The following is a 20119-nucleotide window of genomic DNA, read 5'->3' as shown; positions in this document are numbered from 1 at the left end:
GACCTCGGCCAATGAGCTGTTGCACTGAGCCGTATTGTTTGGCAAAACGTGCCATGAGGAACAATGAATATAGCCCATGAGAATACAATGAATATAGCCCATGACAATACAATGAATATAGCCAGTGAGAATACAATGAATATAGCCCATGCAAAGATTAGATTAGATTACAATTGTCATCATATGGCACAAGTACAGTATAACGAAAACAAATTCGGCATCCAAATGTAACAATAAAGTGCAATAGTAACATACAATGTGCAGGTGATTAAACTGGATATAAAATATATAAATTAGTACTACTGAGTAAAAGTGCTAATCAGATGTATGTACAGACTTGTAGTATTAATTAATGTACATTGATACAGGTATAAAGATACTATGGTAGTAAGTCGTACTGGCCAGCAATGGTACAGTATATATAACATTATTGTACATGCTATCATACAAAGTTATATGGGTTATATGCAGGTGTGTATAAGTAGGTATATAGAAGGATTGTCATAATCACGGCAAGAGCCTTCTTCACTCCTCCTCATCCTCTCCCACATTCACCAGCCTCACACCTTCTTCACTCCTCCTCATCCTCTCCCACATCCACGGAAGCCTCACACCCATATATGGGCAGCACCCCTTCACACACTGTCAAGCTCCTCACTCAACTCGGCTGTACCTCATCCCCTGATTCACACGCTGCCAGGCACCTCACTCTACACAGCTGTCCGTCATCCCCTGATCAGCAAGACACTACATCTACCGGCAGATTCTGACCAGACCTCGTCGTGGTGTTATTCTAGTTACCTAGGTACGACGACTCAGCCTGAAGCCCTGCTAACCTGCTCTTGTGATTATTCCTTGCCCTAATCTTGTTTCTCTTGTGCCCAGGACCTCCGCTCCAGTGCACCTCCCTGCCTGGACATCTCGTGCTGCACAAGGAGTGCTCCTGCTCTCTCTCGACACAGACCTGTGTCTTCTGCCCACAGCTGCACTGAGAGTGCACCTGTCCTCATCCCCCCAAGAAACATTCCCAATACCTGTCTGTTGCACATTCCTGCCTGTTCAACTGTCTGCTTGGGGAATATTATTAAAACACCCTAAAACGCTCCATTCTCTCTTCTCCTGTGTTCAGCTATTGGGCTCTGCCTAAACCCATTCTCACAAGGATTACATGCAGGTATATTGAGACAGATATGGATATATATATATATATATGCAGTAAATATAAATATATAAATTAGGGCTGTCAGTTTATCGTGTTAATTAGATTAATTAATTACACAGCAAATTATCGCGTTATGAAAATGTACTCAAAATTTATTAAAAAAAAATTATAATAAGACGTAGAATACACATTTACAGACTTTTTTTTAATATGGTCCATTTGCATGTTCTTGGTATCTGATTCTAGGGACATCTATGGATCTCAGGGAATGTATTCCCAGTGTCAGAAATACTGTGGGCTAGATCCACAAAGAATGGATTGCACGGAGCAAGTTGCACGCTTACTTACAATTCATTATGAATTGAAAATGGGGGACCCTGATGTAAACAAGACGAAAGTCTTTCTCTGGTCTGCATCCCCTTAACACATTGAGTGCCAGCAGGGGGCGCACAATTTATCGCTTGAATGCCAACCTTTCGGGGCTGATTTTCCGATATTTCATGATTTTCGCGGAGCAATTTCTATATTCTATATTATGGCTATGTGTCTAATACGCCCGTCGCTTATCAATGACTTGCTTGAAGTCAACATGTAAGAAACGGATTGTTTTTTCATCTGTACATTTCCGCTTTATACCGTTTTGAAAAACGGACGTTTTAGAACATTTCTAGAAAAAAATATATTCTGTGATAATAGCTCTTTACTGGAATACACACAACACGTTGTCATTTTCCGTCTGATTTATGAATAGTTTTCAAATAAACGCTAGATTATCGATAGTATAAGTGTACTTATGCACGCTAGAGAAGCGGGCTGAAAAATCTATTATCTATGACCTGGTCAGCACTAACGTCATACACGCACATACACACATAGGGGACACGTTGAGATATATGTGAAAAATACATCCGATTACCCCAAAACTGGCTAAATAGATTCCTTACCTCACATCAGATGTTCTGCAAAAAGATTATTCCAATTCCTGATCGCCATTCCAAATATCGATCGCGTTTATTGATCCAACGTTATGTACTCGAAACACATATTCCACGCTGCTCGGAGGGTCCACAATGAATGCAATCGTCTCGGGTTACATGCCTGAGAAGTAAAATGTGGATTCCGGGTTTCCCCCCCCCCATGCATTTCCATTGAGTCCAATCCAATGGGTGCATTACCATCCGGGAGACGATAGGGGGCGGTATTTTCCCTGTTCGAGCTCATAGACAGTCCCAATGATAACGTGAGGCTGGATTGATGAAAAATGAATGGATATCGCTAATAAAAGCAATAACAATTGGCACTCAACGCATGGCGGCGAACAACGAGATTTCTCATCGTTGGCACTCAAAGTGTTAACAATTGTGTGTATTGAGCCGTACTGTATTGTACCCATTCTGCAATCTGTTAATACAATTTTCATTCAATCAATCACTGTGCAGATTGATTGATTGAATGAAAGTTTTATTAACAGATTGCAGAATGGGTACAATACAGTACGGCTCAATACACACAATTGTTAAGGGGATGCAGACCAGAGAAAGACTTTCGTCTTGTTTACATCAGGGTCCCCCATTTTCAATTCATAATGATTTGTAAGTAAGGGTGCAACATGCTCCATGCAATCCATTCTTTGTGGATCTAGCCCTGTGTCTGTCACTAGGCTTGAGTAAATTGTAATGAACCAAATGAGAATATCAATTAAATTTTTTTTTATCTTAAACTGTGAATAACACCATGCTAAAATTGACCAGACCTGAAAAATCTAAGCAAGTATCATTCTCTTCATCCCACAGACGTGAAAAATAACCAGTTGTGTCTAAACCCTGAGACCACTCCCCCTGCCTGAGGCCACTCCCCCTGCCTGAGACCACTCCCCCTGCCTCTCAGTACCTGAGACCACTCCCCCTGCCTGAGACCACTCCCCCTGCCTCTCAGTACCTGAGACCACTCCCCCTGCCTGATACCACTCCCCCTGCCTCTCAGTACCTGAGACTACTCCCCCTGCCTGATACCACTCCCCCTGCCTTTCAGTGCCTGAGGCCACTCCCCCTGCCTGAGACCACTCCCCCTGCCTCCCAGTGCCTGAGGCCACTCCCCCTGCCTCCCAGTGCCTGAAAGTACTCCAAATAAACATGTGCAAACACCCCGCCCTCCCCTCCCCCACACGACACAACAATCACATCAAATGAGATAAAAACTCACTCACCCAGCAACCACCAAACCTCCACACAAACTCCCCTGGCCTAACAAGGCCCTACGGGAGACATGGGCACAAAAGACAGACGAAATGAAAACAAACAAAAATGACACAAGACTAAACAAAAAAGATGGTTGTCCCCGCTAGCACACAACAGTGCTTCATACATTGAGCTTCCTACACACACGCACGCACGCACTTTATTAATAATAATATAATAATAATAATAATAATAATAATAATAATAATAATAATAATAATAATAATAATAATAATAATAATAATAATAATTAATAATAAAGTGCGTGCGTGCGTGTGTGTGTGTGTAGGAAGCTCAATGTATGAAGCACTGTTGTGTGCTAGCGGGGACAACCATCTTTTTTGTTTAGTCTTGTGTCATTTTTGTTTGTTTTTGTTTCGTCTGTCTTTTGTGCCCATGTCTCACGTAGGGCCTTGTTATTATTCTAATAACAACGTATTAAGGATAAAGTTGCAGAGACCACACCAGCAAATAGTTAAGGGAGCCTAAAACATATTAAAAAAACACATATTCAACCCAAAACACACACAACAGTAAAACAGATACACATCCTACACACATCCAACACAACAAAACCTCCCAGTTTAATAACTATTAGCTATTAACGCCTTCTCTCTCATTGACGGATTGGGCAAAGGTCGAATGAGATCCTCCCCTGTCTACCCCATGGAGCCCCACAGAGCCCATAACATGTCATAGACGACGCTATGTGATGCTTCTTTAGTCGTACCATGGAGATGTTTTATCCTGCTAGCCTCAGGATAGTGAGTGGCTCCCAACCCGAGGGACCAAATTACCAGGGGGGGTTAGTGAAGTTAGTGGTTAGTGAAACCATTTTTCTGCAGTCCTTGATATGGGCTTACTGTAGATTAGGGCTAGGCGATATGGCAAAAAATCATATCACGATAACAATATGATAATGTTATCATATTTCTCGATATCGATAATTATCGAAATTGTTATAAGTAATTTTTTTTTTTTTTTTTTTAAACAACAGATGTATGTTTATTTTGCAGCAATTCTTTGTCGTTGCCACCATCTTTAGTGTTACATCCCCTCACACTCCAGTTCTCAGGCTGCAGCTGGTTTAAAAGTGAAAGTAAACCGGCTTCTCTGCTGGCTGTGGCTCCAGAGGAGTTGAACAGTTCTGGCTCTGCTCGTTTATTTTCGATCTTTTGGTGCTTTTTTGGTGGACAAACCACTGCACATGTGCACCGTGACTCGTGACTGGAGTCTAGCTCTGCTAGCACACATAGCCTACTGTGTACAGACGGTTTCAAAATGTATTTTAAATTAGAAAGCAAACAAAATAAATGGACAAGAGAAAAATAAATCTCAATTTGGTCAGTATTGTCATTTGGACAAGCAAAGCCATTACTTTAAGTTGCAGGCAAGAAAGACAAGTCTGTCCACTGTCTCTGGTTTTAAAACTGCCCTGTTGCAGGTCCGATATTCGATACCGATTATTAAAATATATCGCGATATTTATCGTTATATCGCCCAGCCCTACTGTAGATGCCCATTTCCTATGAAAGAAATAACTCCTAAGGCTCTCATCCGATCACTGAGCCTGGATGCCCACAAGGGGGAACAAAATCACCACTCTGCATCTAAGTCCAGTGTCCTGTCCCTGCTGATCCAGTGTAGGAGGGCCTCAGACAGGCTGCTCCCACCAGTGGCGTCATTTCAGTAAAAGCCAAGGTATGGCAAGGAGGGAGGGTGGGGGGTGAAGGTGGGGTTTCCCCCCTTGGTGGATTTTGTTTGTCAAATCAGTTGTGCAATAGTCACTTTTGGTGAGTTGTTTCTATACAATTCACTTATATGACATTTAGGTATGACACAGGACTACAAAAGCATTTAGTATAGAAATGTGTCAACAGACTAAAGCAGGGAACCACAATATATTATGCATACAAATTATGCTGAGCAGAATGTAATATCATAAATGTCTATTATTTTTCATGCAATTGAGCCAATTTTACTTAGGTACGGTTTTGTTCAACAGAATGTAGCATCAAAAACACGTTCACAAAAAGTATGGGTTACTGAATGCTGAACTGCACTGTTATAATCACTAAGCCATTGTAAGACCTTACCTGTGTCCCCTGTATCACTTGTCTCTGCTGCCCTTTGACTAAAAAACTTTCGTATGTCCATTTTCCTTTTTTTCCTGGCAGCATTTGAGTTAGTCACCTATAGTAAAAGTAATCTAGTAAAAGTGAGATAATCGACTATATCAAAACATGCTAGGGTTGTACCGAATAGTTCGAAGCTTCGTTCATAATGTAGACATTCAAATTCTAAATCAACATTCAAACTTAATTTTTAAATATTAATTTGCCGAGTGCCATACCTTGCCATACCAAAACGACACCCCTGGCTCCCACGCTCACATCGTGGCCATTCTGCTCAGGGTGGGAACAGGGTGCAAAGGAACCCCACCCTGAGCACGACATGAGAGCAAAATAGCCGCTGTGTGAATATGGTCAATTCCCACAGTATACTGTATATATATATATATATATATATATATATATATATATATATATATATATATATATATATATATATATATATATATGCATACATACTCATGCAGCATGCATATACTATACTCACACCTAGACATACCGGCATGTATGTTCCCACATTTACACATACGGCCCCAACACGGCACATCTATATTCTTTCATATTACAAATGTTCTTACAGTACACAGGCTGTTCATACAGGACAAGTATTAGTTTTTATGCATGAACATCTGGCATGGCTAATGGTTGAAAATAAATGATCGATGAGTCTTCTAATGCTACTGCGGAACATTATCAGCACTGGTTAGCGGTCTAGCTTGGCTCATCAGTTGCAAATGACTTCTGAACATGGTTACATAGAGGGGCCGCTTCTGGTAACATCAGAACAAAAACAGCACCAAAATCAAATGTTCTCAAACTCACTGGCATATAGAGGTCAATAGTACTCTGGAATGCTCTGCCGAAAAACATCTTATCTACAATACATAACAAAATAACTTTCAAAAAATATATTAAGATATATCTTGCAAACTTGTATGTAACTGTTATCTGTGTATTTTTTATTTTATTTGACTGGAATGTTAGATTTTATAATGTGAATTTGTATTCATTTTTAATTTATGTGTTTTGTTTTATTAAATTTTTTATTTTTAGTTGTACATTTGTATTGTATTTGTTTGTCCAGGACCCCAGGAAGACTAGAGGCTCTTCCATGTGTCTCTAATGGGGATCCTTTAATAAACATAAACATCATTGTTTTTAATAGTTCATAATGGTTTGTCCCACTGTTTGGTATGGTATGGTAGGGTTTATTTCTTAATCCCAGAGGGGAAACATGGTTTGCCACCAGAGCGAATACAAATATACAAACATTAAAGAAACAATTACATGATACAATACAATACAGGATACACAACACAGTAGGAGAGCCTCTCAACACAGTGCTAACGGTGTTCATTAAAAAATGTAACCGCAGCAGGAACAAAGGACCTTCTCAGTCGCTCAGTAGAGCATTGATGCATCAACAACCTATCACTGAATGAGCTTCGCAGAGCATCAAAAATACTGAACAGTGGGTGGCCTTCAGAGGATAAAATGGTGTTCAGTTTAGTTCTAGTTCGCTTGGCTATGATGATCTCCAGGGAGTCAGGAGGGAGGCCAATCACTGTCGCTCATAATGCAATAGCATTGAATATTTCGTTACAGTAAAATTATAGTTTTACTCGACACACACAAAAAAGGAAATAAAGATGAATAATAATACATAATGAATTAAATAACTAAGAAAAAATTTAAATACATAGATTACTCGGATTAAACCATGTGTAGTTTAGTCCACTTTATTCTTCCGATTCCCACTTAACCCAGTCTAGTTAAAAGGAAGGAAGGAAGGAAGGAAGGAAGGAAGGAAGGAAGGAAGGAAGGAAGGAAGGAAGGAAGGAAGGAAGGAAGGAAGGAAAGAAAGAAAGAAGGAAGGAATGTAGGAACGAAGGAGAAAGGGAGGGAGGGAGGAAGAAAGGGAGGGAGGGAGGAAGAAAGGAAGAGAGGAAGGAAGGACTGTAGGAAGGAAGGAAGGAAGGAAGGAAGGAAGGAAGGAAGGAAGGAAGGAAGGAAGGAAGGAAGGAAGGAAGGAAGGAAGGAAGGAAGGAAGGAAGGAAGGAAGGAAGGAAGGAAGGAAGGAAGGAAGGAAGGAAGGAAGGAAGGAAGATAAAATGATCCTTTATAGCTGATAGCATCACGATGGTTTCAACCAGAAAAAAATTGTCGGAAGGTATGGGTTCTTACATATCTCGATGTGATCTATCTAGAAATATCTACAGCAAGAATTTTAGTGTCAGTCAGTGAAGCCAAAATTGCAATCTGGTTAGAAGTGGTGGAGAGAATAAAAGCTAGCATATGAATTGTAGTGCCTGGTTAGGAACGAATGATAATGGATGGATTATCCAAGTGGGGGTCCGGGGGGGGTGGGCGAGCGAGAGCATAATATGTAGGGTATTAGATAGCAAGTATTAGGTGTATATTTCATATACTACATTTATTTAAATGGTGATTTCATTGGATGTTTACTGTTAATGCTTGTATGTCTAATTTTATGTTATGTTTAAAAAATAATAAAAAAAATAAAATACAAAAAAATATGATCCTTTATTAATCCCCTTGAGGAAATTCAGGTGTCAAAGCAGCATGGGGGGTACAGGGGGGGGGGGATACAGAGCTTCACAGTTCTATACAGTCCAGTATCTATATACACTATAGTATAGATACAATATAAAATATAAAAAGTACAAAAAAAAGATAGTCCAGTGAGTGCACATGGATATGAGTCTCGCATCTCGAGTTCTGATAATGATAGTTCTCCTGACCGCAGAGCCGGCCGTCCGAGCCCTTGGTTGTGAATCATCATAGGTATCAGATCATAGGTAGGAAATAAAAGGATGAAACCTAGATAAATACATCAAATAACCTCATCCCAACACCCTTTACTCTCTCTCTCTCTCTCTCTCTCTCTCTCTCTCTCTCTCTCTCTCTCTCTCTCTCTCTCTCTCTCTCTCTCTCTCTCTCTCTCTCTCTCTCTCTCTCTCTCTCTCTCTCTCTCTCTCTCTCTCTCTCTCTCTCTCTCTCTCTCTCTCTCTCTCTCTCTCTCTCTCGATACAGTAGGCTTTGTTTTTGCTGCCTATTATGCAACCGCTCTCTCTCTCATTTGTATCTCTCTCTAGAACACCTTGCTCTCTCTCCCTCCCTCCCTTTTCTATGTCTCTCTCCACTCTTTCTCCCACAACCCAACCTCTCTCTCTCAGTCTCTCTGTCTCTCTCACACGCACATAGCCTTCATGCCTGGCACTGTTTCTGGTGAAAAGGTCACATGAAGCTTGTTATCTTCCTGAATTTTATTCTTGGTCGCCTTCCTCTACCAATTTTCTTTATACAAATCTGTTTACAATTTTTTTTAATTGTATTTAAAAAATGTCTTTGTATTTTACAAAAAAATAAAGGAATAGACAATAGACAATAGACAAGCCCCAGCTCAACAGCCCTCCCCACCCAAGATCTGCAAAGCACCCCCTCCCAGTCCCAGGACACACACACACCCCCCCCCCCCCATCCCTAAGGCACGAAAAAAGAAAACATTGAGCATGAAAAAATAAATCACAAATGAACAAATAACACTACAGTACGTACAAGCAAAGCAAAGACGAATAAGAAAATAAACAAATACATCTTTTTAAAAAGGGAGGGGGAGGGGGGGGGGGTTAGCTGTAGCTCAGGCCCACACCACTCCTCTGCTAGTATCAGGGTCTGTGCGTCTGGGTGATAACTTGGCTAAAGATCTTTTTTACCCTTTCACTGTCGCACTACCAAACGGTTAACCCTTTCACTGCCACGCGACCGCAGGTCGGTAGTGTGGTAGTACTGTAAAGGGTTAACCTTCTGTAGTGTGGCAGTGAAAGGGTTAATGAGATTTTTTTTTTTTTTCAGTTTTAGAGCCTGTAGGACCCCTTTAATCCAACTGCTGTGTGTGCGTGGGGACATGCTTCCACTTCAGCAATATTACACGTCTAGCTAAGAGCGAGCCTCTACCAATTCTTACCACGAGTTTGGGAAGAGTAGTAAAACCTCCAACTCATTTTTAGACCATCGCTTATCATCACGTCGTCAGCAGTCCTTAGCCCTTCTGACCCCTCGCATCACCCGTGCTCCTTCACCTCTGTGTGTGTGTGAGTGTGTGTGTCTGTGTGTGCGTGTGTGCGTGTGTGCGTGTGAGTGTGTGAGTGTGAGTGTGTGTGTGTGTGTGTATCTCAGAACATACCTCACTGAAGAGGCTTCCGTTGACGTAGGAGATCCAGAGCTTCCAGAAGTTGGGCAGCTGACCAATCACCACGTCCGACAGCTTGTCCACAAACTTCACCTGCTGGGGCGTCTCGAAACCCCAGGCTGTGAGAGAGAGAGACACACACATTCGAAATGTTTATTTATGTCCACATTAGGGGTGGGGGAAAAAATCGATAGGTAATAGTATCGCGATACTTTGCGTGGCGATACTGTATCGATACAGGGACGCCAAGTATCGATATTTAATTATTCATAAAAAAAATAAGGAATAAGGAAGTTGCATTGTTCATTTCAATACCTGTAATAGTACAGTAGTCCACACACACACATGTGCATTCAGTTAAGTTGGAATATGACTGTGATACAAACAGTTCAGTTTGTCAGGTACATGTAACACAGATTACAGTGTTTACATCTGTCTGCTTGAGAAAATACCATGTTCTGCAATAAAAAATATTGAAGTGAGATAAACAGACTGAACTTAATTTGATTAGATAAAACATGTTGACAAAGTTTTACTTTGCAGTTGAAAAAAGGTAATAAATCGCAATATATCGCAATATTAATATCGCAATACTCAGCATATCGCAATATATTTAGTATCGCAATACTATCGTATCGTGACTCAAGTATCGTGATAGTATCGTATCGTGAGGCCTCTGGTGATTCCCACCCCTAGTCCACATGAACAGAAGTACAAGGAAGCCTCATACAAAGGACATAAACACTGCCAGTGCAGTCAGAAAGTATGAAAGAACAGCCAGTTGCAAAGTGCATGGACGGCAGAACGCTACAGTATGGCTGAACTGCTTGTCAGACACATCGGACACGAATCATGGGTAAAGGAAACAACGCCTCCTCCAAATTGAGCGGCTTCCTATAATAGCCGATACTGAGCAGTACCTTGCTAACCGCTTGGCCTTCCTTTTGGGGTGACATCTGTAGCCTAGCTGTGAGATGGTCTGCTGTATCTGTTGGAATTTCTACACTTTGGTTAGAAAGGCTTCTTCTAAGCTGTAATCAAAAGTGCAGCCAACCTCAAGAATGGACACCTCCCTAAGGTGTTCATTTACAACAAAGACATCAGGGGTGTTAGCTGTAATATTAGAGAACACAGAATCATCATTGCACAGGTTAAACATGCTTGGCTTCACAGTAGAATGCTTAAACAGCGTGATGGAGGACCTACATTTAGAAGATATATCTTTCGCTATCAAATCTACTATTCTGTCATGCCTACTTATCTAGAGGCCCCTGTATACATGGCAACCCTTTAACATGTGGGACATGGTTTCAGCTATTTGGTCATTGCCATGATTAATACAGTGAGGAGGAAACCAGATGGAGAGATTCAGTTTAGATGGTAAAACCTGTAATCTCGCTTTCAGAGTAAAGATAACAATGCACTCATCTATGGCAAAATGTTTGAACACAGAGTGAGAGACAGAATGGTCCGCAGCAGGGAGACACGCAGTCTCAACTCAGTCCACTCAGTTTTAATCCTCTTTTTGTCCGCCTGATTTTCTATGCTTTTCCTCCCATCCCAATTTAGTCGTTATGCCAATTCCCCCCCTCCCCTACCTGGTCGTTGTGTGCATGTTCCCCCTACTGGTCGGTACAAGGGAACCCTGAAGTCTACCACATGCTTCATCCGACACATGCGGAGACAGCCAGCGGCTCTTTTCACCAGGCAGCGAGGACTCTCATTGGTGAAGTGTAACGCGTGGGAAGTCACGCTGCCTTCACCACGTCCTGCCTTTCGCTGAGCAGGCGCCCAGACCTGCCCTGTAGGCATCGCTGTCCACAACGCCAGATTACCACCCACGACTTCCCTCCCCCTAACTCAGCCAAACGAGTTAGTATGACGATCAGCCCAAGCCAAGGCAATGCTGACTCCGGGAGTCGAGACCGCAGCCTCTTGCATTGGTGACGAGCGCAATCTCCGCTACGCCACCCGACCGCAAATTTAAGGACTTTCAAGTAATTTTCCAATCACTATTTTAAAATAAAATAAAAGGGCATTTAAAAGGATCCAATTCACTTTTAAATGCGGGTTTTTTTTATTGGAAAAGAATGGGGTAATATAAATATTTAAAAAATGTATGGCTTAAAACCAATTTCCGACAATTAGTTACACTTTAGATAAAACATTTTACAAAACTTTCAATGCGGATGGTTGATTTGAATTTCAAGAACTTTTTAAGCACCTTGTTAAAAAATGGGCTGTTCAAGGAATTCCAGGCCTTGACTTTTTTTGGTCAAAGATCAAGCACTTTAAGCACTTCAAGGACCTTGTGCGAACCCTGTAATTAAGTAATTTTCTTAGTTAAGAAAAGACAGTATGTACTGTATCAGTTGTTGCCGTTTACATTATCATCGATCTCAATGCATTTTTAGCGGGTACGGTAATTCTGGCGGTCCGAGTGTTAACCATAATGAACCTAGCAGATATAGGTACTGTGCTCGCCGACCACACACACGCTGAGATGCAGTAGTCTTCTCACTAACTCTCATGCTTAACCGAAAGGTCTTCACCCCAACCAAGGCATGTGAGCAGCGGGCGTTTTGACGTGAGCGACGGAGTGGGTTTTAAAAGTCAAGTCAAGTCAAGAGTTTTATTTGTCACGGCATACGGATATACAATGAAATGCGGGTGGTCTTGCCCGCAACGATGTGCAATTGGTACAACATATAATAGAATCCAATACAAAAAAATGTGTGCAATAAAATTGTGCAATAACAGGTAGCAGGTAACAATAAATTTGTGCAATAACGGGTAACAGTTAACAGTTAACAGTAGTAGTAATAGTAGTGCAATACACTGTTACTGTTGCTAATACTAATTTAAAGTGGCCTTTCCTTTTGGCAATAAGTGAGGGTGCGTGCGGCCTGAGTGTGTGCCCGCTCATGCTAAAGTGTTACAGTGGTACTCAATGTTCATTGTTCAGGACTCTGATGGACTGGGGGAAGAAGCTGAGACTAAGCCGCTCTGTCCTAGTAGCTGGGGTTCGCAGGCGTCTGCCTGACCTCAGCAGCTGGAACAGGCTGTTATTGGGGTGGTGAGGGTCTTTCATTATCCTGCAGGCTCTGGATTTGCACCTCTTGTTGTATAGAACCTGCAGGGGAGGTAGTGCAATACCCGTGGTACGCTCGGCTGAGCGCACCACTCTCTGTAGGGCCTTCTTGTCTTGTGCCGTGCTGTTTCCATACCAGGCAGTGATGTTTCCGGTCAAGATGCTCTCTACAGCTCCTGAGTAGAAGGACTGGAGTATCTTCCCCGATACTCTGAACTTCCTTAACTGTCTCAGGTGGTAGAGGCGCTGTTTCGCCTTCTTTACTACTGTGTCTATGTGTGTTGACCATGTCAGATCCTCTGAGATGTGGACCCCCAGGTACTTAAAGCTGCTCACCCTGTCCACGGTAGCCCCGTTAATCATCAGTGGTGTGTGTGTCTCCTGCTGTTCTCTCCTATAATCCACGATCAGCTCCTTGGTTTTACCAATGTTCAGGAGCAGGCTGTTGTCCTGGCACCAGCGTTCCAGTACCTCAACCTCCTCCCGGTAGGCCTTCTCGTCGTTGTCCGAGATCAGCCCCACCACCACCGTGTCGTCTGCGAACTTCACTATGGAGTTGGAGCTGAACTTGGCCACACAGTCGTGTGTGTAGAGTGAGTACAGCAGGGGGCTTAGAACACAGCCCTGGGGGGACCCGATGCTCAGGGTGATGGTGTTGGAGGTCTGACCCCCCACCCTGACCGCCTGGGGTCTTTCACTCAGAAAGTCCAGTACCCAGGCGCTCAGGGCGGAGCTCAGACCCAGCTCGATCAGCTTGTCCACCAGTCTGGTGGGGACTATGGTGTTGAACGCTGAGCTGTAGTCAATGAACAACAGTCTCACATAGCCCCCCTTCTGACGGTCAAGGTGGGAGAGGGTGCTGTGCAGTACCTGGGAGACCGCGTCGTCAGTGGACCTGTTTGTCCTGTATGCAAATTGCATAGGGTCCATATCACTGGGGAGGGAGGCACAAATGTGATCCTTGACCAGCCTCTCAAAACATTTCATGACCACAGAGGTGAGTGCCACCGGTCTGTAGTCATTTGGACATGTTGGGGAGGGTTTCTTCGGTACAGGGATGATGGTAGACATCTTGAAGCAGGCAGGGACCACCGAAAAAAATGGGTCGGCGCGACGTCCGGAGCGAGAGTTCTCCTCCGCTCCGGGCCGCTCACAGTGGTTTAACACTGATGTAATATACATGTAGTACAATGCCAAAGCAACAGGTGGCGATGTACAAACATGAAGGCCATTTTCAACCAATGAGAAGGGTGAACCGTCACTCACATCCTGCTAGACCAAAGTATATTCTGCCATTGTTGTTGATGTTAGCTTACATGCTAACGTGAATGGCAGCGACCATAGCATTGTGGCTAGGCTAGCTACCATCGCTTAGTAGAGCTAGTTGAATGGATAAACAACGTTATTTAACATTGCAGAATGGGTACAATTACAATACGGCTCAATACAAACAATTGTTAAGAGGCCTAGGGGGTGTAGACTGTTGTAGTTTGGTCAAATCAAGCTAATTTACATCATGCTCCAAAAAAAAATTCTGCTGAGCGAGGTGTGGAGCGGTGTGGAGCGATGTGGAGCGGGGAACGCTTGATTCGTAAATGAAGGTGATCGGTGAGCGACTTGGGGGGGCGGGCCAACATGAGCGGATGGGAGCGGAACCAGACGTCTAGAGCGAAGAGCGGATTTTTCGAGCGCTCCGCTCCGCTCACATGCTCTGACCCCAACTCAAACCGTCTCACTCAGACGCAACCTGCCCTCCCTATCCCCCTCCACCCTCTCCTCTGACATACTATCCGCTCTACCTTTGAGTGACACCTTCTCTGCTCTCCCCACAGAGATGGCAACCTCCTTCGACAAGCTCTGTCCCCTCGTTGAGAAACCTGCCCGCCGTTCCCCACCCAGTCCATGGCTGACAGATCCAGTGAGAGAACAAAGACAGCTCCTGAGAGCGGCTGAGAGGAAGTATAGAAAGTCACGCCTCACTGCTGACATCGACACATATCACAACCTCTTGTTAACATTCTCCAAAACCATTACTAATGCCAAAGCTTCCTTCTTTCACCATAGGATCGAGGCCTCTGCCAAGAATCTTTGCAAACTGCATGCTACCATGTCCTCCCTCCTCACTCCCCCCCCACCCCCTCCCCCCTCATCTTTCTCTGCTGAAGACTTCGCGATCTTCTTTGAGGAAAAAGTGGAGAACATCCGCAGCTCCTTCTCCCAACCCCCACCCATTCCAAATGCTGAATCGAGAACCTCATCCTTCACTATGTCATCTTTCTCTCCCATTACAGAAGCTGAGACCCTGACACTGGTAACGTCGAACCGTCCGACTACATGCCAGCTGGACCAGCTACCCTCCCCACTCCTCCAGACCATAGCACCAGACATCCTCCCATTCCTAACTGCAACCATCAACTCCTCACTCAACTCGGGGGTGGTCCCCACCTCCCTAAAACAAGCCAGAGTCACGCCACTTATAAAAAAAACCAACCCTGAACCCCACCGTCATAGGCAACTATCGTCCTGTCTCTCTTCTCTTCTTCCTTTCTAAAACACTTGAACGTGCTGTATCCAACCAACTTACTGCTTATCTCTTACAGAATGACCTCCTAGACCCTAATCAGTCTGGCTTCCACAGAAACGGCCCTCATTGCGGTCACAGAGGCACTTCACTTAGCAAAAGTGAAAGGCTTCTCCTCTGTCCTGATTCTCCTAGATCGACACAGTCAACCATCAGATCCTCCTCGCGGCCCTCGCAGGAATGGGAGTGGCTGGCTCTGCGCTGACATGGCTGACATCATACCTCAATGACCGCTCCTACCAAGTGTCATGGAGAGGGACCCTGTCGGCCACCCGCCCCCTGCGGACGGGTGTCCCCCAGGGCTCGGTCCTAGGACCCCTTCTCTTCTCCCTCTACACTAAATCACTGGGTAACATTATCACGTCTCATGGCTTCTCGTATCATTGTTATGCCGACGATACTCAACTCTTCCTCTCCTTCCCTCCCTCAGATATCCACGTCTCTGAGTGAATCTCGGCCTGTCTGTCTGACATCTCCGCCTGGATGGCGACCAACCACCTCAAACTGAACCTAAGCAAAACAGAATTGCTCCACCTGCCGGCCAAATCCTCCCCCCTGACCGACCTTTCCATCACAGTCGAGAATGCAGCTGTGACCGCGTCCCCGACCGCCAAGAACCTTGGTGTTGTCCTCGACGACCAGTTGAACTTCGCTGCTCACATCGCAGCGACAACCAGAACCTGCAGATTCCTCCTGAGCAACGTCAGAAGGATCCGCCCCTTCCTGACAAAAGAAGCCACCCAACTCCTCGTCCAATCAACAGTCATCTCCCGCCTCGACTACTGCAACGCACTGCTCGCTGGCTTCCCCGCCACTGCCACCAAGCCTCTTCAACTCATTCAGAACGCAGCGGCCCGCCTGATCTCAAACCTACCGAAGTCGGCCCATGTCACCCCACTTCTTAGGGACCTGCACTGGCTCCCCATTGCTGCACGAATCCGCTTCAAGGCCCTCGACCTAGCATACCGTGCGGCAAAGGGAACCGCTCCCGCCTACCTCCGGTCAATGGTCTCCAACTACACACCCTCAAGACCCCTACGCTCTGCATCTTCTGGCCGCCTCAGACCCAGCTCCGGGAGGGTCATCAAGGAGAACCTGCCTTTTCTCAGTCCTTGCCCCACAATGGTGGAATGAACTACCCACTCCAGTTAGGACAGCCGAAACACGTCCAATCTTTCGCCGTCGACTAAAGACGCACTTCTTCAACCATTATCTGAAATAAAAATAAAATAAAAAATATATCTAACCCTAACTAACCAACTAACTTACTGTCATGCACTTACTGTCATGCACCTAATAAACTAACCTACACTATTATCACTCAACACTTTGATGAACATTGTTACTCAGCTGATAGAGTTGTGCTCTATCATGTGATGACTTGTCGTACAGAACTTGTAGGTCGCTTTGGATAAAAGCGTCAGCTAAATGACTAAATGTAAATGTAAATGCAATGTAGTCTAACCAGGAGACGAGTGTTCACGCTACCAGGAGACGGGTGTTCACGCTACCAGGAGACGGGTGTTCATGCTACCAGGAGACGGGTGTTCACGCTACCAGGAGACGGGTGTTCATGCTACCAGGAGACGGGTGTTCATGCTACCAGGAGACGGGTGTTCATGCTACCAGGAGACGGGTGTTCATGCTACCAGGAGACGGGTGTTCATGCTACCAGGAGACGGGTGTCCATGCTACCAGGAGACGGGTGTCCATGCTACCAGGAGACGGGTGTTCATGCTACCAGGAGACGGGTGTCCATGCTACCAGGAGACGGGTGTCCATGCTACCAGGAGACGGGTGTTCATGCTACCAGGAGACGGGTGTCCATGCTACCAGGAGACGGGTGTTCATGCTACCAGGAGACGGGTGTCCATGCTACCAGGAGACGGGTGTTCATGCTACCATGACGAGCAGCTCCAGATGTGGGTGTTTCACTAACAGAGAGAGACGGGTGAATTGATCTCTAGGCCCGCCCCCCTCTCCATCCTCCAATCGCAAGCCTCGGCAGAGTGGTCGGAGGGTGGATAAAAGAGGGCGGGGCTTGATACAGGCTCCGTGGCAGTGTGGTGCTGCTACTCACTGCTGGGGCGTGGCGTGTGAAGGCTGCCCCCCCTCTTCAGAGAGGCTGAGTGGCTGATCCTGCTGAGGGCCGACGGACGGGTGTCCCCCTCCAGGTCCAGAGGCACAGCACCGAATCCCACTGAGAGAGAGAGAGAGAGAGAGAGAGAGAGAGAGAGAGAGAGAGAGAGAGACAGAGACAGAGAGAGAGAGTGAGAGTAAAAGAGAGAGAGAGAGAGAGAGAGAGAGAGAGAGAGAGAGAGAGAGAGAGAGAGAGAGAGAGAGAGAGAGAGAGAGAGAGAGAGAGAGAGAGAGAGAGAGAGAGAGAGAGAGAGAGAGAGAGAGAGAGAGTGAGAGAGAGAAAAAACTCGTTTATTTTATTTATTTATTTTTACAGTGGAGTAAAGTGGGGGGGGGGGGGGTTGTATATCTTTGTATAAATGCTTGTTGTCATAACATTATATTTATAAATATATTATTGGACCATAATACACACACACAGACGCACATATATACATTTCCAAATTTCAAAGTCAGTAGCAATCCTGTATAAATCTAAATCTATATTAAACTATATGGTCTTGTATATCATTTAAAAACATGAAAGTACGAAAAGGATAGAGACAGAGAGTGAGAAATAAGAGACAAGAGAGTGAGAAAGAAGAGACCGAGAGAGTGAGAAAGAAGAGTGAGAAAAGAAGAGAGAGACAGAGTGAGAAAGGAGAGACAGAGAGAGTGAGAAAATAAGAGACAGAGAGAGTGAGAAAGAAGAGACAGAGAGAGTGAGAAAGAAGAGACAGAGAGAGTAAGAAGAGACAGGGAGATGAGAAGGAGAGACATAGAGAGTGAGAAAGAAGAATGAGAAAGGAGAGACAGAGAGTGAGAAAGAAGAGACAGAGTGAGAAAGAAGAGACAGAGAAAGGAAGAGACAGAGAGTGAGAAAGAAGAGACAGAGTGAGAAAGAAGAGACAGAGAAAGGAGACAGAGAGTGAGAAAGGAGACAAAGAGTGAGAGAGAAGAGAGATAGTGAGAAAGAAGAGAGATAGTGAGAAAGAAGAGACAGAGAGTGAGACAAAGTGAGAAAGAAGAGTGATAAAGAAGAGAGTGCGAAAGGAGAGACAGAGAGAGTGAGACCGGAGAGTGAGAAAGAAGAGTGAGAGAGAAAGAAAGATAATAGAAAGAGAGGAAGTGAGAAAGAAAGAGAGAGAGAGAGAGAGAGAGAGAGAAATATGAACTAAAAAATGAGAAAGAAAGCGCATACTTTGGATATCGAATAATCAAATAAACAATTTTTTCATAACCCCTGCATTCCTACATAAGCCCGGCAGGCTTTCACACCAAATAGGCCTCCCTCCCCCTCCCTCCCTCCCTCCTCCCCCTCTCTCCCGGCCCGCGGCTCAGAGAATGTCCCGTTGTTCACAGGCCGAGCGCGGGAGGGAGGGGGGGGGGGGGAGAAAGAGAGAGAGCCGCAGGGTTTGCGGAGGGCAGGGGTGAACCGGGTTTTTAGGCGGGTCAACCCGGGCTCAGTGACGTCTCAATTGGGGATCCGATTGCCGGAGCGGTCGTGCAGCGTGTGCGTGGCGCCACCAGAGGCCGACGGCGAGCGTTTGTGTGTGCGGACGAGCAGGTTCTAACGCTGCCTTGTAGTCCGGGTCACTCCTGTGTGACAGGTGGGATTTATGTTTTTTTGTGGGTGCGAAGGGGTGAAAGGTCACGGAACTCGGAAGTGAAAGTGGAAGCGTGGCGGTGCAGAGAGAGAGGTAACAGACTTAAAACCACTGAGAATGAAACTCAAGTGAAAATCACACCACTGTGCTGCAGCAGAAGCAGCCCTGCCACCTACACATCATTATTGTGAATTAAGAGAGAAGGAGAAACAAACTATGAATCACAAGAGACACTTTTTAACTGCTGCTGTGACCCATCGTCACCTCCATATTTATATTGTAAACACTGTGAATCGGAACGTGCAATACTGTGCCTTGTATTGTATCTTATACCTTTAAAAAAAATCTATTTTTACCTTCTTTTTGTTAAGTATTGTGTGATTTTGTGTGAAGGGCGTACTAGCAAAGGACGATTTTCATTGTGCGGCAAACTGTCTGTTTAACTGTGCACATGTGACAATAAACAATCTTGAATCTTGAAACACAAGTGATGTTTCCAAAACATGTAGAACAGATGAGTCACAAGCGACAGTGACACACACCGTGTGTGTGTGTGTGTGTGGGTTGAAGGGCAACCGCTGACTGGGGCGGAGACACCGAACCATACGCTGCTCTCGACCAGTGAGGTGAGGGAAGTCTAAGCTGGGTCAAACTAACCAGCAAGACAGGCCTCACAGGCCCCACTACACGACCAAGGTACCCATGTACATGTCAAAATACTTCCCAAAGGTCAGTGAATACCACGATCACAACACCAGAGGGAGCTCCACAAATCATGTTAAACCCAGATTCGGCTCAAACAAGGGACTAAACACGTTTCGCAATTATGCCACATCAATGTGGAACGCCCTACCCAAAGTTGTAAAGGAATGTGAATCACTACCCACTTTCAAAAACACTCTCAAAGAACACCTACGGGAGATTGCAATTCGAAACTGGCCCCTGTAAATGTCCTAACCCAACCCCCTCCAATGTACA

The 20119-nt window shown here is 44.8% G+C and overlaps 1 protein-coding gene across 1 annotated transcript in view; it reads right to left on the bottom strand.

Annotated features, from left to right (window-relative positions):
• exoc2 (exocyst complex component 2) overlaps positions 1-20119 on the bottom strand; it is a 114526-nt gene that overhangs the window by 34531 nt on the left and 59876 nt on the right. Inside the window, exons 7-8 of the mRNA XM_084308366.1 lie at positions 17497-17616; positions 9739-9863 (exon numbers count right to left, since the gene is read on the bottom strand). Of these exons, the coding sequence (XP_084164492.1) occupies positions 9739-9863; positions 17497-17616 (245 nt within the window). The remainder of the gene's footprint in view (positions 1-9738; positions 9864-17496; positions 17617-20119) is intronic.

This window comes from Notolepis coatsorum (assembly GCF_963971535.1).
Source record: "Notolepis coatsorum genome assembly, chromosome: 2".
Lineage (NCBI taxonomy): Eukaryota > Metazoa > Chordata > Actinopteri > Aulopiformes > Paralepididae > Notolepis > Notolepis coatsorum.
This window is presented reverse-complemented; position numbering and strand designations above follow the sequence as displayed.